Source organism: Myotis daubentonii, chromosome 17, assembly GCF_963259705.1.
Source record: "Myotis daubentonii chromosome 17, mMyoDau2.1, whole genome shotgun sequence".
NCBI classification, from domain to species: domain Eukaryota; kingdom Metazoa; phylum Chordata; class Mammalia; order Chiroptera; family Vespertilionidae; genus Myotis; species Myotis daubentonii.
Genome location: NC_081856.1, coordinates 54470891 through 54495791, shown reverse-complemented (window position 1 = coordinate 54495791; position 24901 = coordinate 54470891). Strand labels below are relative to the sequence as shown.

The window sequence follows — 24901 nt, the reverse complement described above, 5'->3', positions numbered from 1 at the left end:
GGCAGCACATGACAGCCCTAAGCCAAAGCACCGGCTCTCCTCCCCATCCAGCTCCCATCAGGCTGTGCCAAGTAGGTGCTGGGCCCTCACTGCACATGCCCCAGCCTCCCCAGACCCGCCTCCCCTCGTCCGAGTCAGCACCCTGCAGCCACCCCAGGCACCCCAGACCCATGCGGCCTCACCATCATCTGGGCCACCAGCTCCGCCTTCCTCGTGAAGTGGAAGGAGCCGGCCTGCGCACTGCTGCAGATGGCCTGGCACACCATGCACACGCTCTGGACAAGGCACAGCTGCAGGCCCGGGTCCTGCAGGGACAGCAGGCTGCAGGAAGCCGCCGACACCTGCTCCCCAGCCACTGCCCCTGGGTCCACAGGGCTGAGCCCATAAAGGAGGCTGCCCACAGCAAGAGGCCAGACCACACGCCCCTGTTCTTAAGGGTTTGTCAATGCCACAAGGGCAAGAGGGCGCCTGTGAAGGCACCTTGAGGCACTCAGCTCTCTGCCTGGCCCAGGCCCGAGGCCCCTGGTCATGGCCGTGGGCAGGCCCTACAGGCAGATGGTGAGCTCTGTCCCATGTCCCCTGCATCCTGTGGCTGGAAGGGCCCCCGAGGTGGGAGAAGGAAGCACACCCAAGAAGAGCCCAACCAGATGGGGATGCCCCTGCCTGTCCCACTAACTGGCCTCTGAGGGTTTGGGGAAGGTAGTGAGGACAGCTGTCCGGGGGCATGGGTGGAGCCCCCCACTCTAATGGGCTGAGGGGGACGGCTCTTAGGACAGCCCCTCCCCCAGCAGCCCCAGGAGAACAGAGCGTCTGTCTTCGAGGCGAGGGCCCGGTGGTCACAGAGGGGCTTCCGGGTTAGTGCCAGCGGTCCCAGCGGGAAACACGTTAGTGAGGCCAGAGGCCACTGTCGCTGGCTCAAACCTTAGCCCTTTCCTGGAGCAGCTATGAGGCCGGCCCCGTGAACATCGGGGAGCAGAGCCAGGAGAGGGACTGAGGTCCACAGCTCCCTGCCCTGCCTGCCAACCTGCCACCATTACTCAAGGGGCAGAGGCCCTCTCTTCCCACTGCCATCCAGGGCCGGGCCAAAGCGGGGAGGGGCTGCTCCAAGGTACATGAGGGCGCCCCCTCGCTCCTCCCGTGAAGCCCAGCCCAGCAGAGAGAGAAAAGCACAGTCCACACTCATCTCCTACACACTGTACCTTGGTCTCTACCTTTATTCCCAGAACCTGAACAACAAAAAGTGAGAGGCATTAAAATGTGCGATGCCAGGTGGTGGTGTCAGTGCCCGCCCTGGACGCCGCCCTGTGCCCACCTTGGTGCTGAAGCACTGAAACATATTCCGCAGGATGTCGGACTCGGCCCGGGCCAGCACCAGCTCGCGGGGGGCCTGCGCCGCCACGTGCCCGTAGCACAGGATCAGCGTGCCCTTCACTCTGTCCACGTCGTTATCGCTCCGGTCCTGGGGGTGGGGGGCAGCAGGCCTCAATCACACAGTCAGCCCCTCTGTCCTGTCCCGCATCCCACACCCCACACGGGAGGCCTCCCATGCAAGCCCCAGTCCCTCAGGAAGACAGCAGGGCTGCCAGCAACATCAAAGGCTTAACCGACCACACCAGCCCTAGGGAGAGCCCCTCCATTGGGAACAGCAGGACAAGCCAGATCTAGGTTCTTTGGGCACCAAGGGACAGAGATCAAAGGTCTGAGCAGGAACAAGGTGGGAGGGTCAAGCAGGCGGAAGCCGAGCCAGGGTCTCTTCTGCCCTTGGGGCCTGCCCACACCTACACGCACTCAAGTGTGGGCCGCCCCGTGCAAGCAGCCCAGCCCTGAGAGTCTGTGACTGGGACTGGCCTAGTGCAGGCACCCAGTCCTCCAGTAATGGGTTTTGGCAAGAACGCAGCCTCTACCGGCCACCAGGGGGCAGAGGTGAACAGACAGCCAGGGGAGGCGGCAGCTTTCATCCTGCCACCCAGACTGGGGGAGGGCTGGGTGCCCCTTGTCACCGGCTGAGGGGGAACCCACACTCAGTCGCCCCACCCACGAGGAAGCAGAGGCTGGATGCAGCTCCCCACCCCAACCCTGGCCTGCAGGGCACCCAGAGCCAAGCCGCCCCACCACCCCAGACGCTAGAACCCAGGCCAGTCCCACCAGACCTCCTCCCCGGACTGACTGCTGCACCTTAAAAAGGTTGAAGATGCCAATGGATTTTCTGAACACATCCGACCTCACAAAGTCCTCCAGCTGGGCCAGGGTGTCGTCCAGGTGGGAGATGGCACAGATCCCAAAGCAACAGGCCAGGCCCTGGAGAGGTGCATGGGGCACTCACACTGGGCAGGGATAGACAGGGGCTTGGGGGTGAGGACAGGAGGAGCATGCATTATGCATGCACACTGCACACACCATAGGGTTGCATCTGTGCACAGCACACACATATGCACTCACACTCACTAGTGCCTAAGGGAGGACAGTGAGCACTGCCAGCCAGCCGTGGGCCCAGGGCTTTGGGGGGGGGGGGGTGCTGGCACCTCGCGCTCGGCCTCCTCCTGGTATCTGGCTGTCTCCAGCAGCTCCTGCAGGAGTTTCCTCACCACGTCCTTACTGGAAGCAGCACCCAGGGTGGTCCCCACACATTTGTACAGGAAGTTCTGCAGCAAACCAGGGCGTGCACTGTGCGGGTGCCGGTGGAGGGCGGCCCGGCACTGCCAGCCAACGTGGGAGGGGCTGTTGGGAACCCGTGCTTCTGGCCACTGCCTGAGCGGGAAGTCTCCAGCCACCAGCCACTACGAGGCGGCTCATAGGCCTTCTCTTCTCAGCTCTGCCAGAGCTACAAGGGCCCAGAGGTGGGCTCAAGCACCAAGTGACGCAGAATCTAAGCTCAGGAACTTGGACCGAAGGACTATGCCCAGAAAACCCCAGCAGGCTATTCGCCCCCACTTTCCCAGGGTGCCCCTGACCTGGGCACTTTCTCTTGGACCCCTCTCATATCTTCCCCTGGGGCTTCCTCCCCCCCACTCCCTCCCCCCGCACCTTCTCCTGGGGCTCCCTCCTCCCCCCCCACACCTTCTCCTGGGGCGTCCCGTTGTAGCAGGGTAGCTGCTTGCACATCTCCAGGCTCAGCTGGCAGATCCATGTGTTGTCAGACACGACAGCAAGACTGTCCCGAAGGAACTGCAGGCAGGAGCAACAGGGAGGCTGGGAACTTGGCTTCCCAAACAGGCTGGGAGGGTGGTCCTGTGCCATGGTTCTGAATGGTGGTGGGTGACCCTCGAGTCCAGGCAGACATGCAATGAGTTAGGGTGCGGACAGCTCTGGGCCAGGCAATGGAAGACAGAAGGCGCCGTGGCCAGGCAGCTCAAAGTCCCTGTAATCTGGCTGTCAGAGCAGGACGGCAACCTGTGACAGTCCTCACCCCAGACACCCATCTGTCCCTCCACCAGGCAGGCCACTCAGTCAAGGCAGGTGTCACAACCCTAGAAAGTTACAGCCCCCCAGCTCTCCCCACCCAGGCTGGCCACACCTCAGTCTCTTCTCCCTTCTCTCACCACCAGCAGCTTTTCCTCCCATTCCTTCTGTGACAGGGTCTTCGCAGTATGTTCTGCAATGACAACCACCAGTCAGCCTGCCAGGCAGGACCTCACACAGACAAGAATGGAGTGTTCAGAACGCCCAGCCCAGGCCCCGCCCAGCACCCCCACCTGACCCAGGCCCCTCCCAGCACCCCCACCTGACTCAGGCCCCGCCCAGCACCCCCACCTGGCCCTGGCCCCGCCCAGCACCCCCACCTGGCCCTGGCCCCGTCCAGCACCCCCACCTGACTCAGGCCCCGCCCAGCACCCCCGCCTGGCCCTGGCCCTGGCCCCGCCCAGCACCCCCGCCTGGCCCTGGCCCCGTCCAGCACCCCCACCTGGCTCAGACCCCACCCCACCTTCCAGAGCACAAAGGAAACCCAGAGGGGCCCACACCCAGATGCTCCCGAATGACAGTGACACCAGCAGGAGCACCCTTGGGTCTAGACTCTAGAGACCCTCTCTGAACCCCAGTGGAGGCTACTTCCTCTCAATTAGGGAACCCGGTCCTCACAGGCCAGGGCTGCCCTGACAGGCAGAGAGGGGTGCAGGCCCCCACCTCCGGGCCTCACCTTCCAGGTGCTCCAGCAGCAGGGCGATGGTCGTTGCCCACCGCTGACCCAGCGAAGGGTGGATGTCCCGATGCAGGACGTTCAGGAGGCACAGCGAGGCCGCTCCACGGCCACCCCCCAGGTAGGGGCTGGAAGACACGGTCTGCAGAGGTGCAGGTGGGAGCTCGCGGCTATGCCGGACCACAAGGCCACCCACGAGGTACTGGGGTGGAGGCAACAAGACCCCCAAGACACAGCTCCCCATACCCAAGCGGGATGCCTGTCTGGCCCCCATTGCGAGGCAGTGTTCTTTGCTCAGCCATGACGGCGCCGCGAGCACCGGGGACCCAGGGACAGAGGGGAGCGCCCACTCCTCTCCCGATCCCTCAGAGGGAGCCGCATCGCTCACCAGAAGCCGTGTGGCTATGGCGTATGGAGATGGCAGGGTCACTGCAAGGGAGACAGGAGGCTCAGAGGTGCTTCCAGGGAGAGGAGGGTGGGGGCGGGGCTAGCGAGGGGCGGGGCCTGGAGGGGCGGGGTCTAGGGAAAGCGCACACTGGCTGCGCACCGTTGCCGTCATACTGGATGAGGGGGGCCTCAGCCGCTGCCTCCTGCCTCTTCTGGGCCAAGTGCACGAGGCTCCGGCAGAGCGGGGTCAGCGCCCCCGTGAAGCGCACGGGGGTGAGGAACTGGAGCAGGTGCGGCCAGAGGACCTAGGGGCAGTGCCATGGTCAGTAGAGCGGCCTCGGGGGCCACAGCCTTGGGGAGGCTCCTCACCACCCCACCCCCGCAGGCCCCGCGGAGCTCAGGAGGCTTGGCCAGTCAGTAGGCCCTGGACCCAGGGGCCGGAAGGGCGTGGTCAGTCACAGGGCGGGGCGGGGCGCACACTCACATCGCTCATCCTGTCCACGGTGGTGCTGACCAGGTAGAGGGTGCTGACGCTGATGTCCCGCACGCTGTCCGCCGGGGGCTCCTCCTCGCCGCTGGGCTTCTGATGCTGGGGGCGGGGGCGGGCCATGGGCTCTGGGCCGTGAGATCAGACCCAGCCCAGCCACCACCCAGGGGAGACCCGCGTCCCCATGGACGGGAAATGCAGTCTGCACCAAACTCGCCCAAGAGAGCAGGCTCACTGGCTTAGGTCTAGTCTCCAAAGTAAAGGAAACCCTGGGCATGTCCTGTGGGCACTGACTGCCTGAGGAGTAACCTCACCCCCGACTCTGCCCTGCTGACATGGGCAGAAATGGGGGGCCTCCCTGGAGACGTCACCACCTGAGAACACGCCCACGTCGACCAGGAACAGACTACAACCTCCAGACAGTGGGGGCCTCCGAGAAGCGTGCATCCAAGAGGGACCAGCTTCCCCGGGCTCTGCCTGCCCGGCCACTCCCGCTTTGAAGCACCAGCGCCCAGCACCACTCAGCAGTGGCACTGACTGCGGGACTGTTGACACCTCTCACGGGGATGTCAAAGCCAAGCGCCACACCAGGGAAATGTAGGCCTGGAATGGAAATCTTAAAGCTCACTCTAAAAATACACCAAATACACAAAACAACTTGGAAGGCCTGACCACCCATTAGGCCAAAACAAGTAACTGAACAGACTCAAAAGCAGAACTCTACCTCGCCAGACTCAATGCAGATGACGCAATAAAATTACAAATCCACAATAGGCTGAAAAGCCGTTCCTCTAGAAAATGTTAAATATCCTAAGAGAAACTTTGGGTTGATAAAGAACCCAAACAGGAATTGCAAACTACCTGACAGTGGACACCGAGACCACATCAAAGTCCATCAGGAGCAGAAACATGAGGACACAGACAAGAACATACTTACCCTGAAGAACATACTAGTGTCTTTCAAAAGGCAGAGTTTTAATATTTCAGAAGCCCAGTTAATCACTTTGTTTTTGTAATTTATAGAGCATGCTAGTTAGTAAATCCTCGCTTAACCCCAGGGCTTTCTCCTATGTCGTCTTCCAGAAGTTTTAAGTTTTAGGTTTTAGATTTAGGTCCAGGATCCATTTTGAATATTAATTTTTGTTTGAATATTAATTTTTGTTTTGGCTGAGGTTCATTATTTTGCATATTTGTCCAATTGTTTCAGCGCCACTGTTAAGAATATAAAGACACCATGCAACAGAGTTGTCAGAACATTTTTACAAACCCCAAATCTGATGGAGAACTTGTACCCAGAATACGTAGAGACCACTCACTACTCAAGAACACGGAAACACACAATCCAACTCAAACACAGGCAGCGGCTGTAACCAGACAATCGAAGATACATGGGGCACGTGAGCGCCTGAGACCAGGCCCAGAGCGGGAGGGCGACCAGGCCTCGTGCTCCCCAAGGCTCCCCGTAGTGCGTTTCTTTCACCAGGGTCTAGCTTACTCTCCCTCCAGAAGAAAAGTGGGATTTGCTTAGTAACATTTTAAATAGAAAAGCCTTAAAAAGAGCCCCGTGCCTGTTCCGTCTCTCCTGTCTGAGGAATGACCACTGGGGAGCAGAGGCCCCAACTGACTCTAAGAAAGCTGCTGGGCCGAAACCGGTGTGGCTCAGTGGATAGAGCGTCGGCCTGCGGACTGAAAGGTCCCAGGTTTGATTCCGGTCAAGGGCATGTACCTGGGTTGCGGGCACATCCCCAGTGGGGAGTGTGCAGGAGGCAGCTGATCGATGTTTCTCTCTCATCGATGTTTCTGACTCTCTATCTCTCTCCCTTACTCTCTGTAAAAAACCAATAAAATATATATTTTTTAAAAAAGCTGCTGGGCCCACTCTGCCTGCCCCAGCTGGGGCCACGCACCTTCTGGTGTCCACTCTCCAGCAGAGTCGACAGGTCCCAGCCCCAGCAGGTGGTGGGGCCCCTTACCTGGGCTTCGGGGGGCAGTGCACACTGCTGCACGATGTACTCCAGCATCGCCTCGCCCCCAGGCTGCTCCAAGTAGCCATGGTGGGCCATGGCGCTGATTACCTGCACCACTGCCCGCTTCACCTGCACAGAAGGACAGGCCTGGACAGTCCAGTCTGGACACAGGGATCTCACCCCTTTCTCTGCCTGCACCTGTGCCTTTCTCACAGCTCCTCAAAGGTGTCTCACATTCGGGGCTGGGCTCCTCCTACCTCCTCCCCTGCTCTGTCTCACCCTTCAGAGGGAGGTCCCTCAGTCACCAAAACTCCCCTGGGAGTCCTGAACCTGCCTTCCAGCCCCTCAGTGGCTCCACCTGAGGGCACGGCCAGGTCACTTCCTCCAGGGCCACATCACTCCAGCTCGGCCTTCAAGGGGCTGGCAACTGAGGTCTACATGATGGGAGTCCGATAAAGACCCTGGATGCAGGCCAGGGGCCCCCAGAGTGGCAGCCTCTGTGCAGTCGCATCGCTGCCCACGATTCCACGGGGCTCACATCCCAGCCTTGTGGGCCTGCCCCACGTGCTTCCTTCACAGCTGAGGCTGCTCTGTCTTTTCACTGTAATGAGCCATGACTGAGGATGGCAGTTCTCGTGGGTTCTGGGGTCCTTCTAGAGAATTCTCCAACTTGAGGGTGGTGTTGGGACCAGTGCCTAACTTCATGCCTGGGAACTGTGTCAGGAGCAAGGCGTGGGACGCCCAGACACACAACACCTGCACACACTGATGCTGAGGGCCACACCCGGGCCGCGCTTAGCTGGCCTCGCCCCTTACCTTGCTGTTGGGGTCCAGAAGGGGAAGCCTCATAGAGGAGAGGATGAAGGGCTTCTTAGCTTCCATTTGAGCAGCTGCAAGAAATGAACAGGTGGCTCAGCCTCCCCATTGAGACCAAGGCCAGCTGGCCTGTTCACCACCAAGAGTCCCAAGGCCCTGTGGCCGGGATCCAGCCTCAGCATGGCCCTCCACGTGGAGGCGAGGGGAGTGTACAAGAAAAGCCCACCACTTCTCTCCAGGAGACAAATAACATTTTTTCCCATTAAAAAGCTAGAAAGGTTGGCAGTTTAGGGCAACAGGACAGTCAAGGAAGTGTGAGCCAAAAATTTTATAACCAACAAAACTGACCAAGTACAAAGGCCCAACGATTCTCTCTCATCATTGATGTTTCAGTCTCTCCCTCTCCCTTCTCCTCTGAAATCAATTTAAAAATATGTTTTAAAAATATAGAAGATGGGCAAAGATGACACAAACCATAGAAAGTCCCAAACAAGAATTCTGAAACAATGCAGTGGGAGTTCCTTATTCAGAAGCCAGTGTGCTGCAGGATGGGTCTGTCTGGGCTGCCACTGTCCCCTGTCCCTGCCCCTCCCCAAGCTGCCTCACATCCACGGTGCTGTTAGCACCCCGGCCCGACCCTGACCCTCACGGGACGGGGTCAGCACCCTTGCTCCTTAGCAGGCCAAAGAGAAGACCCTGCCGACACAGGGCCACGTGAGGTCTCCATCACCTCTGCTCGCCTCTGCAGCCTGTTCACGTTAAAAAGCCCTCCCAGCCCACGGACTGCAGGCCTCACGTGGCCTCTGCACACAGGCGGTAGCAGGGCAGTTCAAGCAGCACTGAGAACACAACTCGGTGCGAAACAGGCTCCAGCTCCATGCTGGGCAAATCAGCCATCAAAGCAGGAAACCTGGAACCTTCCATCCTACTGTGAGGAAACCGTCAGACACAAGCAGACCTAGGGATATTCTACAGGGCAGCTGGCCCCACTTCCCCGAAGGCCCATCCAAGAGGCAGCTGACCAGCGTGCGACCATCAGATTCTTCAGTAACAATGAGTGAGGCCAGAAGAAAGGGAAGGAGCGAGCACCACTCCAAGGACCTGGAGGAACCAGCCATGGTCCTCCAGGCACCTGCTGCAGATGTGGTCTGTCTCCTCATGTGACTAGAGGCCATCCATTCAGGCCCAGGGTCAGGATGCAGCATCCGGCATCTGCAGCCGGTGTCAGAGGCAAACTTTTCAAAATGTTTGCAATTTTGCAAAATCGGAAGTTGGGAACATTTCTAAAGAATTCAAAGCGAGACGCCCCTCACCAGCTTCTCAGCCCTGCCCTGTGCACTCACCGGCTGAGTTGATGATGTGCCTCAGAACCTGCAGGGTGCCCACGCGGGTCCTCTCATTGCTGGTGTCCAGCTTGGGCAGCAGGAAGGCCAGCAGGCGTTCGGGCGAGCAGCATGCTGCAGGGGAACGCACAGACAGTAAGGATTTGCCCCTGCTCCTTGCTGCCTACACCTCCAAACCTGCCAGCAGGGGGCACACTTGGGACTGAGGCCCTTGCAGCCCCACCCAGGCCCAGGCAGAGGTGGACCCACGCCGAGGCTGCCACCAGGCCCAGGCCCAGCCCCAGACCAGGCAGCCACTCACCCAGCACTGTGAAGCAGCGCAGCACCTCCTTCTGGTTGCTCGTCACCAGGGGACTAGAAGTCTCCACAGGCACACAGATCTGCGGCCAGGGACAGGGGTAACGATGGCACTGCCGCCCCGCGCCTGGCTGGGCGGAAGGGCAGGCCACGTGCTCCTGACAAAGCACCCAGCTCACACACTGCTGAGGGCCCCGGGCGTCTACCCAAATCAGCCACAGCCAGGCGCAGGTCATGGGCTGGCCGCACCTGCGGGGTGGGGTGGGGTGGGGTGGGATGGCGTGGCGGGACAGGGAGGCTGACGGGATTGCCAATCATGCAGCTGGGCTGTCTCGAGGGGAAGGCGTTTGCCGGCTTCAGTAGAGCCCAGCTTGTGAGCCAGAGAGGTGACTGACAGTTCAGGGAGGCCCTGCCCGTTTGTGCTCAGCCAGTTCTCAGAGCTGGAGAAACAGGGGCTACACTAGAGGTCCCCATTGTAGAGCCCTGCCCTGGTCACAAAAGGCCCTCCTCCTGCCTGCTCTGCTGTGAAGCTCTCACTCTGGAAGAGGAGAGCCAGGTCCTGAGGACTCTCAATCAGTCCTAAGCAGTCCTGCGGCCAGGAACCACGCCTCTGCCTGCAGCCACGGGAGGGAGCCGTGGGAGCAGAGTCTGCAGCCCAGCAGGGAGGACAACCACCTAGGACCCCATCAGATCCTCTGGCAGATGCTCTGGGGTGTCTGGCCAGTGACTGTGAGATACATAGTTTCTGTTTAAGGTGCTATGTTTTACAGTCACCAGTTACAGTAGTAACTAATGTAAATTGGTGGTCACGTGGAAGAAAGGCAAACCTGGATTCTCACTCGCTTTTCCCTAAAAGAAATTCCGGCAGATTCAACAATACAAGTACAAGGAAACGGGAGAATCTGACAAGCAAGTGTGGGATCAAGGGGCTGAGTATAAGGAAACCTGAGTGTAAAACAGAAGACAGATTAAGGATGATGTGAAAATTATGTTGCAAACAAATATCATAAACAGCCCCCAAATAAAGGACTTCTTTTTTTCTTTTGTCCTTTCCGCAGAGCAGTGATCTGTGGAATGCTGTTGATGTGTCTGGTTAGTTCTAAGGGGGCGCACTGACTCAGTGCCCACGCGAATGGTTTCTGGATAACAGCCATCCACACCAGAACCACTGAGTGCTCACAGGTGACAGGAGCTGCTCTAGGGGTGGACACAGCTGTGAGCAACAGACAGAACACAGCCTCACACAGGGGTCCCTCTGGCGGGAAGGCCAGCGAGCAGTCACTGATAGAGTTGACCCCTGAACTCGCAGCGTCAGGGGCGCTGACCCCCGAGCAGTCAAAAATCTACACATAACTTCAACTACCCAAAAACTTACTAATAGCCCATTGCAACTGGAAGCCTTACCAATACCATAAACAGCGATGAACACACACTTTGTAAGTTACCTGACTGGAGGCCAAAAACCTTTAAAGACGTGATTTAAAAAGTATAGAAGAGCTGGGCTGGTGTGGGTCAGTGGTTGATCATGAACCAGGAGATCACGGTTCGATTCCCAGTCAGGGCACAGGCCCAGGTTGCAGACTCAATCCCCAGTGGGGGGCAAGTAGGGGGCAGCCGATCAATGATTCTCTCTCATCATCATCGATGTTTCTATCTCCCTCTCCCTTACTCTGAAATCAACAAAAAATATTTTTAAAAAATACAATAAAAATAAAAGTAAAAGGAGGTCAGTACCAAGGGGAAACACAAAGCGGGGACCAGGACTAGGGAGCAATGATAAGGACAGTCCATCCTCGCACCGAGCCCCATGTCCCATTTGTCTCCCTCCTCCTAGAACTGGGATGAGTGGGGTCTTTATGCCCTTGGCCCTGATGGGAATGTGCCTGTCTCCCACGCAGTAGGACGCACGCGGAGGGTGTGGGTAAACAAACTTTATGAGGTTAAAGGAAGTCCTCTTGGATCCAGCAGCTGACAGTCCTAAGGGTAACTGAGAGCTGACCTTTCTCGGCATCAACTGAGGTCAGAGACTATTTCCCCTAATCCATGTCCATGTGACACAGGAGCCCTTGCCAAGTTCCCACGACCCCCACACCTCTCCCTGGACCAGGCCCTCCCAGGGCCCCCCAGAGTGCTCCCTGCAACTCACCCCGTGCCAGTGTGCCCTCCACAGGCACACCCCGAGCACTCCTGCTGCCTACCTGAGCGTGCAGAGCGGCCAGGAGCGAATCCAACTGGACCTCCAGCGTGCGGCTGCCCACGCTCACTGCCGCCTCGAGGATCTGGCCCAGGCTCTGCTGGGCAGAGGGGCCGTCAGTCCCGCCTGAAGCCCCCAGCCCTGCCCTCACCTCTACAAGTCAGAGGGAGGGGAGGGATCAGGAAAGGGGGCATGGGGAGAGGCCAGTAGTACAGGTGCCCGGCTTCTGTCCAGTGCAGGTGGGGAGAAATGTGGCTGGTCCCCACTACCACTGAACCTGAGCGGCTCAGGGCACTCCTGCTCCCATCGGAGGGGATGTTCTTTACCAGACCCTGGCTGAGCTCTCACCTTGGACACGTGGGAGGTCTCAGCGTGCTTCTTGTAGAGGGCAAGGACTCCGGGCAGGAGCTTGGGGAGCTGCTCCTCCAGCTTCTCACTGGGCAGCAAGTGGCTCATGGGCCCCAGGGCCTCCACCACAGCGAGCCGGAGCTGACGGGGAAGCAGGACAAACCATGCGGCAACGCTCACAGCCCACCAGGGACAGAGTGGCCAAGAGCTCATTCACCAAGAACCCAGGGCTGATGGGAGGAAACCACATGACAGGGTCCTAATGGGGCTAGGCCACATACTGTCACCACTCCTCGCCCTTCCCCAAGGCATCATGGGGTGAGGACGGGAAGTGGTGTCCATGGCAACTGGGGCTCAGAAATCAGTGCACTCTGAGGGGACCTACAGGTGAGACTGCACAGGGCACGTCTCCTCCCTGATGAGATCCCCACCTCCTGACTGAAGGGCACTGGATGGGGACAGGTGTACACAGATAGCTCCATCCCTCCCCGCAGAAGAGCAGAGGAGCCCAGGCAGGGGGAGGGGCCTGGGTGGGCAGGCTTGGAGGAGGGGGTGGCCAGCAAGGTGAGGCATACTTTGGCTTCGCGGCTCTGCAGCCAGTGGTGAAAGAGGGTGTCATAGGCACTGCTGATGTCGGAGGCAAAGGTGTCCTTCCTGACTGTGGGGTCTGGGGCTTGGTCCAGGTTGGCCAAGTACTCAAGGGTGCTCTCGCTGAAGCGCTGCAGGGCTGCGGGAACCGGGTGGTGAGTGGCGAGCAGACACGGGCTTCACACCTAGTGTGCGTGCTGTCCCTTCCAAACCGATGACCACCCCAGAGCACCGTCCAGGCTGGGATTCCTGGACTACACTGGGCAAGCACTGGTCCCCCAAGTTCATGTCCAAGCCCCCAGGACAGGGCCTTTTTTGGAAATAGGGTCTTGGCAGATATAATGAGTTCAAACGTGGTCACGGTGGGGTGGACCCTAATACAACAGGACTGTGTCCTCATAAGACGAGAACACAGACACAGGGAGACCAGTCACCCTTCCTCTCACTGTCCCACCCTCCTCCTGAAGCCTGAAGGGCCCATGGCCCCCACAAAGGGGTCCTGAAGACAAAAGGTCAAGGAAAGGTCAGGCAGCACCCAGCACCCACCCTTTAAAGACACAGCTTCCCTGGAGGCCCCAACTTACCACAGCAGAACACCACCCTCATGGAATCGTGCTTGGCCATGCCCAGCATGGGCAGCATGGTGCTCAGAACAGACGTCAGGAAGGGCACCATGCCGAACACTGCAACAGACGGGCGTCACAGCAGCCCTGCACCACCCCTGCCTGTCTCTCCCACACCCTGTGCCCACCACACGCTGTAGGGCCTTGAGCTCTTTCTGCTCAGCCCAGGGCAGGTGGCAAGGCTGCTGAGACAGGAGGAACCGAGGTGCCAACAGGGCTCAGAGGAACTCACGGCTCGCTCGAGAACGCGGGTGAAGGGGTGGAGGCCAAGTCGACACCTACCATTGAAGACCGAGAGGTTGGCTAACGTCTGCACCACAAAGCAGTGAGGCAGGACCCCGGGCTGGAACTTGCCCAGCATCTCCTCCATCACCATGCCAACAAAGCGCTTGCCCACCGCCACGAGGACACTGCTGGCAGCCTGCTGCCAGTCAGAAACCAGGTCCTGCAACGCCAGAGAAAATGTGTCCTGTCATCCCAGCCAGGAAAAGGGTGCGGGCCCTCACCCTGCAGTTTCCCGAGAGGCAAAATGTACAGCCCGTCCTCAGTCGCGCTGTCTTCAGGCTCCCCAGTGAGCACTTGCCCACTCCAGGCGCCACTGCAGAAGGAGCACAGCTCTGGGAGAAGGGACCCATGCTGAGCCTGGCTCCGTCCCCCAAACATTGGGATGCGGGCACTGGGCCTCTCCATTCACCCGAGAGCTTAGGAATTTTCTTCTGCTTCGGTTTCCACCTCTAAAATGACAGGGTGGCCCTCCCCACCCAGGAGGGCGGTCAGTGTGCAGAACCGAGGGGCCAACCCCGAGGCAGCCAGACCCAAACCCACATGCTATCATGATGGGCGAGAAAGAAGCCCCTGAGCCACGGCCACATCCGGCAGGGGCAGCGCATGGCCTCTGAGGGGGCTTGGCCAGCAGCACATACCTTCACCTTGGTCATCTCGCTGGAGGCCAGGAGGATGATGGCCCTGGTCACGTCCTTACCCAGCTCACTGATGTGATTGCTCACGATCGTCTCCATGGCCCTTAGGACCATCGTCCGGTAAGGATGCGCCAGCTGTGGAGAGAAGCCATGGAAGGGCCCGGGAGGTGAGCTGAAGGCCCAGGCACCCGGCCAGGGCCTCCAGCGCTCTCCACGGGGGTTGCTCAAAACATCACCCCTCTCTGCCCCAACACGGAGCATTCTTCCTGGCCCTCAGGACCTCCTTAATGCCTTGCACATAACAGAGGCACTTGGTCTTCAGAAGGGCCAGGCGACCTGTGCAGCCCAGCGAAGAGCCGATGGCGAGCAGCGGATCCTGCCATCCCGTGTGGCGCTCTGAGCAATGTGGTGAAACACCACCCTGCCCAGGGTGCGAGTCCTCCCTCTGTCCGTGCCCCCAGGATCTATTCACTCCCCGCCGAGTGGGCACTGAGTACCCATTGGTTATCAGGTCGAATGCTATGGTGTTGCAGTGCTTGGGTTCAAGTCACCCTTCTTATACTTAGTTAGGAATGGCCACAGAGCGCAAAACTAGTGATGCTGATGCCAGGTATGCCAAAGAGAGGCTGTGTTCCCACTAAGCGCAAGGTGTGTAGGTACAGGAAAAACAGTGTGTACAGAGCTAAATACCATCTCAGAGTCAGGCGTCCACTGAGGGTCTTGGAACGTCTCCACTGTGGATAAGGGGAACCACCGTACAGCCAACAGGCAGCCCCAGAGCCTGTCCTGCCTCTGACAAGTCAGCCAAGTCTGTAGGGGGCCCTGCCCTCCTCCGCAGCCCACTCTGGAGGGTGTGCCCACCTCCCACCCCTGTCCACGTGCTCCTGTCATTGTAGCTGATGAATGGCTTTCTCTCCCTTGGTTGGGACAGCACAGACCCTGGCAGGGAGAGCCATCCAGTCTCTAGCCAGTGAGTGAAAGGGGATGGCCACACTAGGCCTTGGCTCGCCAGCGACAGGAGCTGCAGCTGAACACCCAGTCTCGGGATGGTACCAACCCTCAGACCCCCCGCTCTGCCCCCCTAGTGCCTAGCCTGGAGAGTGCTTGGACTTCAGCTTCCTGCCCAGTGACTTATGTGCCCAGCCCTACGCTTCAGACCTCAAGGACCCGCCCCCATAGTGCAGGCCCCACCCCCAGAGCAAGCTGACCCTACACGCCAAGCCCACAGCCCAATCTCAATACACTGTCCACACACCACAGGCCCCGCCCCAAGAACGACAAGGCGTGCCCTGGTCCCACACCTTTTCGTGCTGCCGCAGGTGCTCCTCGCAGGCGCTGAGCGTCTCCTCTGGCTGCGACTCCCCAAGGGCACACAGGGCGCTGCATACCTGCTCCTGCACCAGGGGGTCCTTGTCGGTGACGGAGTCCAGCAGGATGGTGGACAGCTCTGCAGCGACAAAGCCCACGCGCGTGCTCAGGCCGGTGGGAGGACTCAGACCTGGTGCTGGAGTGGGTGGGGTGCCTCCAGAGCCCGCCCACCACTGCACTCACTCTTCACGTAGGGCTCGCTCATCGCGGGGGTCTCGGAGGTCTCGGCTTCCTCTCGCCCGGTGAGAACATGGACAGCGCCTTCTCAAACCTGGCGTAACCAGGGCACAATACTGAATTCACCGTCTCCTGGATCGCATCGCATCGCGGGCAGTCACTATGTCTGCGAAAAGAGCAAAACTTAAACGCGGGGTTCTGGGGGGCGGTCTCTGCTGCGCTTCGGCTGCTCACGGGGAGGAAGACCGCCCTCCCCTCCGCAGGTCCCGCTGGTCCCAGCTCTCCTGTCCCGAACCCGGGGTCCTGCAGCAGCTGTCGGCCCCCAAGGCCCATCCCTGGGCAGGCGAGGTCACTGCCTTCTCCCACAGCACCTGCCTTCACTCTGAAGGTCAGGACGTACTAAGGCCTGGGGTCCTGGGGGTTGTGTGTGGCAAGGAAACCTGAGGGCCAAGAACAGGGCCCTGAGCCGCTGAGCCAGGGTCCCCCAGGCGGAGATTAAACGAGCCCCTGGGGTCTGAGAGGGCTGGACAAGCAGCACCTGAAACCACAGCCCATGGGGTTGAGAGGGGCAACTTTCAAACATCAGGTGCCTCCAAGCACCAAACCACCACCTCCATTAACCATGCAGGGCCTCTGACCGCCACTGCCTGGCCACCCTCAGGCCTCCGTCATACTCTCCCAGGAGCTGTCAGGTCAGCAGGCCCAGGCCCTTGGTGCGGCAGCCACCTGCTTCCTAACACACATGTCCTCCGCTCGCTGGTGAGCCCACTGCCCTTTGTTCCCTTCACAAGGACTGCAGTGCCGCCACTGTGTGGCTGTGCACAAGCGGGAAGAGGCAGCGTGGAGACCCACGTGAGGCGGGGTGGGGGTGGGGGGTGGGGGTGGGGGGGGTGGGGGGGGAATCAAATATGGGAGAATCCAGTTCAAGGTGGCAGATGGGTCCTACACATTCACCCGTCACCACGACTCAGGGAAGTGACAGGAGAGGGGTGTGTTTTAAGAGTAAACTCACAAGAGCACTAGAAAACAAGAAAGATGAAATTGGCAGACCAGAAACTTCCAGGGATCCTAGGCGGACAGGAAGAAGATGGAGAAGACTGGTTGGAAGAGGATGGATCCACAGGGCGTTTCTGCTTTCTTCCTGGAAAGCAGCTGAACATCACAAGGAAAACAAGAAATAAAAATATGTATTCCGTTTGGGCAGAGCAAGGAAAAGGCAAAACCTCAAACCCCACAGGCTGAGGGCGGAAAAGCACCGTGGCTGTCAGGTGGTCGTGAGGCTCCTGAAAGGGCCCAAAGAACCCACTTCAAAAGGCGGCACCCCTCAGAGGGAACCCAATCCTGCGTTCCCAGACCTGGTCTAGTCCAGGAGGTGGACAGCCCGTGCCTGGGCAGAGGCTTTGCCCCGTGAAAAGCCACAGCTGCCTGTCTCCAGTGCTTTCGACAAAACAAGGGCTAAACCAGCTCCAACTCACCCAGCTGGGAAGGCCTCTGATAGGAGTGCGAAGGGCCATGCTCAGCCAACCCAAACAGGAGCAAACGAAAATAAGTCAGCATAAGAGACGTCAGCTCCCAGCCCCATGGGAGTAATGGACCCAGTTCCTCCCAGCCAAACAACTGGAAAACTGGACAAAACAAATGGTGGTGGACATCAGGAGTGAAGGGCAAAGGACCGGAGGTCACCCCAGCTCACTGCCGGGAGGGCCCTCTCAGGCTGAGCTGCCATACCCTGGGGCTGAGGAGGTGGCCTGGGGCAGTCTCCAGAGGCCTAGGTCCTGCTGGACTTTGCAGCTTTAGGACCAGAGAGAATTCCAGAGACCTGCACAGGGTCCCTGGTCACTCGGTTGTTATATTGGGCAGTGCGGGGTAGCAGAATCATGTTCCCAAGATGCCCAGTCCATCCTCTCCAGAACCTGTGACTATGGTAGGTTTGGAGGCAAAAGGGATCTAGCAGATGGAATTAAGGGTACAGACTGGGGTGGGGTTCCCCTGGACTATGTGGGTGAGTCCTTAAAAGCAGACAGCCTATCCCAGCGGGGGAAGGAGAGGCCAGAGGAGGAGGCAGTCAGAGCCCTGCCAGGACTCAACCTTCCACGCCTGGCTTTGGGGATGGAGGGAGGAGGCTCCAAGCCAAGGCACGTGGGTGGCTCCAGGAGCTGGAAACATCCCTCAGCTTATAGCCAGCAAGCAAACAGGGACTTCGGTCCTACACACACAAAGAACAAAATTCTACCAACAACCCAAAACAGTAGGAAAAGGATCCTCCCCGGAGCCCCCAGGAAGGAACTTAGTCCGGTGAGATCCCTGGCAGGCTACTGACCTCAAGGGCTTTAAGATAGTGTCTACCCAGCCAGTGTGACTCAGTGGTTGGGCATCAACCTATGAATAGGAGCTCACCATTGGATTCCCAGTCAGGACACATGCCCAGGTTGCAGACTGGATCCCCAGTGTGGGGGATACATGAGGCAGCAATCAATGATTCTCTCTCCCTCTCCCTTCCCCTCTGAAATCAATTTAAAAATTTTGTAAAAAAAGAAAAGATAATAAGTGTCTGCTGTTTAGGCAGTGATGTTTGTGGTTACTTGTTATAGCAACCTTAGAAAACGAATACACCACCATGTTTGAGAAGAAACCCCCAGGCCAGGAGAGCAACCCAAACAGGTGAGCAGAAACAATCCCTTGAGCTCCTGGCAGCCAGAGGGGAAAACACCAGAACTCCCAGGGCAGCAGGAAGAGCACGCACAAGAAATGTGCCTCTCCCTGGCCAGTGTGCTCAGTTGGTTTGGCATCATCCTATGCACCGAAAGGTTGCTGGTTTGATTCCAGGTCAGGGCACATGCTGGGTTGTGGGCTCGATCTCCAGTAGGGGGCGTGCAGGAGGCAGCTAATGGATGTTTCTCACGTTGATGTTTCTCTTTTTCTCTCTCCCTTCCTCTCTCTCTAAAAATCAATAAACTATTCTTTTAAAAATTAAATTAAAATAAAATAAAAAGGATTTGCCTGGGGTGTTTCGTCTTGAAGGGTGTCTGCTGGTTTCTGTTCTAAAAGGGCTGCACTTAATACCAGTCTCTGCAGGTACCACTCATGATCTCTGCCACTCAAACTGATAATCACTGGGCCTGGTTGCGAAGAATAATGCAGAAAGGATATTCAAGTAGAACCTGAAGACATTTCGTGATTATTTCTGGTAATACGTGTTTCATCGTTCATAAGCTGATGGCCATTTATGAAAGATACTGGGAGTCAGAGGAAATCACCATGATTCAACCCGAATTATTGGGGTGTTTTATTAACATGGATCAAATTGTTGCCTCAGTAAGGAAGGAACTGAAACTCAGGATGGCCTTAAACCTGGACACCCTTGGGCCTTTTTAAAGTCTCTTGAGCATTTTTTAAATAGAAATAAATTCTAGCTTTACAAAAAAAAAAAAAAAAAGAAAGAAAGATTTGCCTCAGTAAAGAATAAAATGAGTCCCACACTAAACACCATAGTCTCAGCTAACAAAGCTAAAAGCAGGCCTAGAAGGGTCAAAACGCTCCCATGTAACTTAGCCACATCCCAGCACCAAGCTCAGGAATAACAGGAACACGAAACTATCCAACAGGGTAAAATAGCAATGTCTCACATTCAATAAAAATTACCAGGCATTCAAAGAAGCAAATATACATACAACCCATAACGAGGGTGAACCAATCGATGCAAACTGACTGGAAATGATGCAGAGGAAAAGCTAATAGACAAGAACATGTAGACAGTTATTATAACTGTATCTCACATATTCAAGAAACCATGGGCAACCTGGCCAGGCAGTGCCTCAGTTGCCTAGAGCATCCTCCCGATATTCCAAGATTGAGGGTTCAATCCCTGGTCAGGGCACATACAAGAATCAACCGATGAACACATAAATAAGTGGAACAGCAAATCTTTCCCTCTCTCTCTCCCTGCCTCTCTCTCTCAAAAAGAAATCAATAAAATAAAAATTTTTTAAAAGAGTTTAAAAAAAAGAAGAAGCCATAGTCAAAACTTGAATATGTTAACATGAAGTTAAAGTGGATGGAATAGAAAAATGAAGCTGATACTAGTTATAAGAAAACTGGAGTGTCTACATTAATATCAGGCAAAGTAGATTTCAGAGACATACAATCCTAAACACTTACGCATCTAATCATAGAGCTTCAAGATACACAAAGCCAAAACTAATAAAAATGCAAGGAGAAATACACAAATCCAAATTATAGTAGAGATTCCAACACTCCTCTCTTGATAAGGAGGAGATAATGCCAACTCGACACAAATTCTTCCAGGAAAATGAAAAATAAGGGAATACTTCCCAACTGACAGAGGCCAGCATTAGACTGATAATAAAACCAGACAAAAACAATAAAGAAAACATAATAAAACTATAGACCAATATCCTTCATAGATACAAATGCAAAAATTCTGAACAATATTTTATCAAATCATATCCAATATGTAAAAAAGGATACGCCATGACTAAATGGGATTTATCCTATGAATACAAGGTTAGCTCAGTATTTTTCTGTGCAGCCAACGTAATTCACAGCAACAGACCAAAAGAGAAAAACGAAACACGGACAGTCCCTGACTTCCGATGCTTCAACTTACAATCGTTCCATTTCCCGAGGGTCAAAAGCAGTGGTGTTCCGTGGACACTGTCGGAGCCTTAACTCTGATGTGCTTTCTCGGGCTAGTGATACGCAGCTCCGGGCAGCCACGGGCACAGGGTAAACAACCAACACTCTACCGTGCTGCCTCCAATGCGTCTTTAAATACAGGTTTTTACTGATTTCAGAGAGAGGCCCGGTGGTCTGCAGGATGGCACTGGACACTCCGGGGATGACAGGACCACGGCCCTGCCCTCCACGGACAGACCTATGAGCACGCTGATGGCCAGCGAGGCCCACACGCCAAGGGGAAGGGGGTGCACAAACAGGCAGGGGCTGGAAGGCCCCCGCGTCCTGCAAGGAGGCGCTGACGCTGACGGCACCCTCGCCTGCCATCTGCATGGCTGAGCGGGTCAGGGACACACGGTCAGTTAGCAGCTAGTTAGTGGTGGGGCAGGACTCAATCAGGACTGGCTGCCCGCCCACCCCCACCCCAGGGCCAGGTCAGGGGGCAGGCCTTCCCTCCCTGCATCAGACACAGGAGTAAAGAACCAGCTTCCTGGCGCTCAGGCATCCAAAGGCCTTCAGCCGACGCCCCAGGCACCTCCGCACATTCCCACAGTCCCGGTGCGGGTGGGCCCAGGTGAGTCTGTCTGGAGGGCTGGTGCGCTTGGGAGCCTGGGAAGTCAGGACCCAGTTCTGGGTCAAGAGGATGCCCCCCCCCCCCCAGCAGGCCCTCCTGACGGAGCCCGAGCAGTCAACTCCCAGAATCACCAAGAACCTGGGCTGTCACAGCCCTCCCCCCGCCCCCCCACAACACAAGCCACCAGGCAGCCCCCACAGCCAGGCCTGCAGCTCCGTGAAGAAGCTCATTTCTCACGCGTCCAGCAGCCACAATTCCCTGAGCACAGAAGCCACAGGGCACCCCGTAGCCCTGGCCTGGAGGGGGACCTCACCTGGAGGAGGTCCTCACCTGGAGGAGGTCCCCACCTGGAGGGGGTCCCGAGAAGCTGGTGCAGGGGCCCCACCGCTCACCTGGGCCTCGGGGAGGGTCTCCTGCTCCAGGCGCCTGGGCCCCCCTCGGACACTGACTCCCCAGGCGCCTGGGCCCCCCTCGGACACTGACACCGCAGGCGCCGGCACACAGGACCCCGTCCCCGAGCGGGGCCATCAGAGACAGGGCCATCAGAGACGGGCTGGGCCCTAGCCGTCCACAAGCGCACACGCGCCTCCCGCACACGCACCGGCGGCCCGGGCACACGCATGGGCTCCGCATCTCACACATGAGCACCCCACTGGACCCCGCGGGGACACCCGAGGACACGCCGGGCGACTCCGCTCGGGTCACTCCGCTGACCCCCGGGAGGAGAGCGCCTGCCTGCTCCCTGGAGGCCGGGGCCGGAGCCGAGCGGGGACAGCACGGCGGGCGGGACTGCGGGTGCCCGGCCTCCCTCCTGCGGCCGCCTCCTCCCCCGGCGCCGACCGGCACCCCCGCGCCCTCTGCCCGCCCGCCCCGGCCCCCGCCGGCGAAGGGGAACCTCGGCGAGGCCGCAGCCCCAGAGCCCCAGTCCCGGCGGGGGCTCCGCCGGCGCCCACCAGGGCTGAGTCCGGGCTCCCGCCCCGCGCGGCCGCGCTGACCCGCAGCCTCGTGATCGGCCCGCACCTGCCTCCCGGCCTCGCTCCCCTTCGCGTCGCAGGGAGAAGGGAGAGGACACCGGGCCGCGAGCTCGGGGCTCAGCTTCACACTCAGGTCCCCGAAGTCCCCTCGGGCAGCAGGACGTGGAGCCCAGGCCCCGGGCGGGTGACGAGCGCTCGGACCGGGGTCCGCGTGCCTCCCGGCAGGGGACGTGCACCCGCACCGGCGTGAGGAAGCAGGCGGCGGGCAGCGCCCGAGCCTCTCTTCCGGGTGGTGACGGGGCCACCAGGCCCCGCGGGACCTGGCGCACCTGAGCCCGGAGGGGGGCGGGCTCGGTCCCGCAAACCCGGGACCTCCCCGCGCTCCCCGGTGACCTTGGGGAGGCGCCCCCCTGACCCGGCCTCCAGCGCGACCCGGACGAGGCGGCACCCCCCGCTCCCGGGCGCGGGCTTCCCCGAGGGGCGCCTCCCGAGCGGGGGCTGAGGGCCCCAGTCCCCGCCCGTCGTTTACCTCAGGAGGAGCGGCCGCCGCGGCCCGGGTGCAGCCCTCCCGCCTTGCCGTGCGAGAGTGGGCGGAGCTTCGTGTTGATCCCGCCTCGCGGCCACTATCCGCCAATCGAGACCCGGCGCGCGGCGGCACGGGCACGCCCCCCTGCGATCTCTGCGCTCATTGGTGGGAGGCGCGTCCCTCTCGCTCGCTGCACCCCGCCCACCGAGCCCCAAGGAGCGGCAGTGCGTAAATTCCGCCCCGCGCGCAGCCCCGCCCCGGGCGGCCGGGGGCCTGGGCTCCTGACTGTTGGGCTCCATCGCGCGGGTACTGCGCAGGCGCGGGTTTCCTCAGTGCGGGACGCGGTCTCCTTGCTCACTTTCCTCTCTGTCCCCCACGACCCCTATTCACAAGACACCGTCCCGCACAGCAGGGAACCTCTCAGAGACACGGGCTCGGCGCGTGATTGCGCCCAAAGCCGGTCCACATACCTGACCGGGTACACATGCCAGATGGCCCGACCTGGGAGCACACGGCGCATGCTCTGTAGTCACATGAGCGCACACACTCGGCACCAGCAAGCCACCGCGCACCGGAGCTCCCGAGGCCGCCGACCTCTCCTCCAGCAGGTACTAGGCGCACCGGTTAACAGTGAGGATCAACCATCAACCGGTTAACAGTGAGGATCAACCATCAACCGGCTAACAGTGCGGATCGACCATCAACCGGCTAACAGTGCGGATCGACCATCAACCGGCTAACAGTGCGGATCGACCATCAACCGGTTAACAGTGCGCATCGACCATCAACCGGTTAATAGTGCAGTTTAATCATCAACCAGTTAAAATGCAGATTTTTGTAAACAAAGAAAACAATAATTTCAAGAGAAACTTCAAAAGCGCTTTGTTCAAAGTAATGTCCATCGCTAGCACATCCCCCCATCTTTCAGGTCATTTGTGGAGACCGTCCCAATAGAACTTTTCTTGTTTTGAGGCAAACCATTCAGAGACCCAATTTTGCACTTCTTCCTACGTTTGGAAGTGCTGCTCAGACAGCAAGTGTGCCATCGATCGGAACAAGTGGTCATCTGAAGGAGCAAGGTCTGGTGAATACAGCGGGTGGGTTCATGCTTCCCAGGCAAGATCTTTTAACGTGTCTGTAACTGGTTTTGAAGTGTGTGATGGTGCGTCATCATGACGCAAAATTACTTTGCCGTGTCTTCTGGCCCATTTTTGTTGTTTTACAATCAAAGCGTGGTTCAAATTGATTATTTGTTGTCGTTAGTGATCAGTATTAATGGTTCACCTGGTTTTAGAAGCTCATAATACACCACATCTTCCTGATTCCACCAAATGCAGAGCAGTGTCTTCTTTCTGAAGCGATTTGGCCTTGAAGTCAATGTTGATGGTTGACCTGGATCAACCCATGATTTTGTGCGTTTGGGATTCTCAAAATAAATCCACTTTTCATTGCCAGTCACAATTGATGCAAAAAAGACTTTCATGCGGTTGAAGCAACATTTTACTTATGACTTTTCAGTTTTCCATTTGTGTTTCATTCAGTTGATGTGGCACCCATTTTCCTTCCTCTAAAATCCTCCCCATTGCTTGTAAACAATCAGAAATTATTTGCTGAGCAACGTTTGATCTTTCTGCAAGTTGTTTTTGAGTTTGACACGCATCTTCATCCAATAATGCTTGTCATTGTTGGTCTTCAAACTTTTTCGGTTGACCTGGACGTTCTTTGTCTTTCACATCGAAATCATCACTTTTAAAGCATTTAAACCAGCGTTCACGAGTATCTTGAGATGGAGCAAGTTCACCATAAGCTTCCCGAAGTATACGATCACTTTCAGCAGCACTTTTCTTCAAAATAAAGTAATGAATTAAAACTTCCTGCAAATGCTCTTTTTTTGGCACAAAATTCGACATTTTTAAGCGTAAAAATATCTATGATAACACCTTCAGAAAATTTGGCATATGAAGTTTTGAAGCTTGTTCTCAATACAACAAAATAGCATACATATCAAATCGCATATATATCAACATATGTGTAACTCCATCGATTGAAAAAAATCCACAATATTAATCCGACCTACCACACACACACACACACACACACGCACGCACACACACACATGCACACAGGAGGCCAGCAGACCCCGGAAATGAAGACGAGCAGCTCTCTTTGGTCTGGAGAGGCAGACAATACACAAGTAAAGATCCTTAAGATGCACGATGTGCTGTAAGGGGCGCGGCTCCGGCCTGGGAGAGGGGCCCCCATTCTGGGCAGAGACACTGGCACCTGCAAAGAACCTGAGGCTGAAATTGCTTGGATGAGTTCACAGACCAAAATAAAGGAGGAAGTGACCTTCTAGAAGCTCAGGAAGTGAGCAGTGCATTTGGAGAAGGAAGTGGTCAGCGGCAGGACATCCAGGGTGCAACAAGTGTCTGCAGAGAGCTGTGGGCGAGGGGACAAGGCAGCAAAGTGGGGCTCCAAATGA

At 57.6% G+C, this 24901-nt stretch overlaps 1 protein-coding gene across 9 annotated transcripts in view; it reads right to left on the bottom strand.

Annotated features, from left to right (window-relative positions):
• MROH1 (maestro heat like repeat family member 1) overlaps positions 1–15796 on the bottom strand; it is a 31839-nt gene extending 16043 nt beyond the window's left edge. For 7 of the 9 annotated variants that reach the window (XM_059672551.1, XM_059672545.1, XM_059672547.1 and 4 more), the window contains exons 1-23: positions 15657–15796; positions 15407–15552; positions 14109–14240; positions 13468–13630; positions 13147–13245; positions 12550–12701; positions 11975–12115; positions 11631–11723; positions 9437–9515; positions 9136–9249; positions 7793–7866; positions 6983–7105; positions 5007–5111; positions 4683–4827; positions 4524–4564; positions 4136–4277; positions 3540–3592; positions 3058–3165; positions 2523–2642; positions 2176–2298; positions 1313–1459; positions 1200–1226; positions 183–305 (exon numbers count right to left, since the gene is read on the bottom strand). In XM_059672551.1, the coding sequence (XP_059528534.1) occupies positions 183–305; positions 1200–1226; positions 1313–1459; positions 2176–2298; positions 2523–2642; positions 3058–3165; positions 3540–3592; positions 4136–4277; positions 4524–4564; positions 4683–4827; positions 5007–5111; positions 6983–7105; positions 7793–7866; positions 9136–9249; positions 9437–9515; positions 11631–11723; positions 11975–12115; positions 12550–12701; positions 13147–13245; positions 13468–13630; positions 14109–14240; positions 15407–15552; positions 15657–15678 (2472 nt within the window). In that variant the 5' untranslated portion in view covers positions 15679–15796. Of the gene's footprint in view, positions 1–182; positions 306–1199; positions 1227–1312; positions 1460–2175; positions 2299–2522; positions 2643–3057; positions 3166–3539; positions 3593–4135; positions 4278–4523; positions 4565–4682; positions 4828–5006; positions 5112–6982; positions 7106–7792; positions 7867–9135; positions 9250–9436; positions 9516–11630; positions 11724–11974; positions 12116–12549; positions 12702–13146; positions 13246–13467; positions 13631–14108; positions 14241–15406; positions 15553–15656 lie in introns of those variants that run through there. The other 2 variants (XM_059672548.1, XM_059672554.1) reach the window with 2 other exon arrangements.
• Between the last annotated feature and the right edge of the window lie 9105 nt (positions 15797–24901).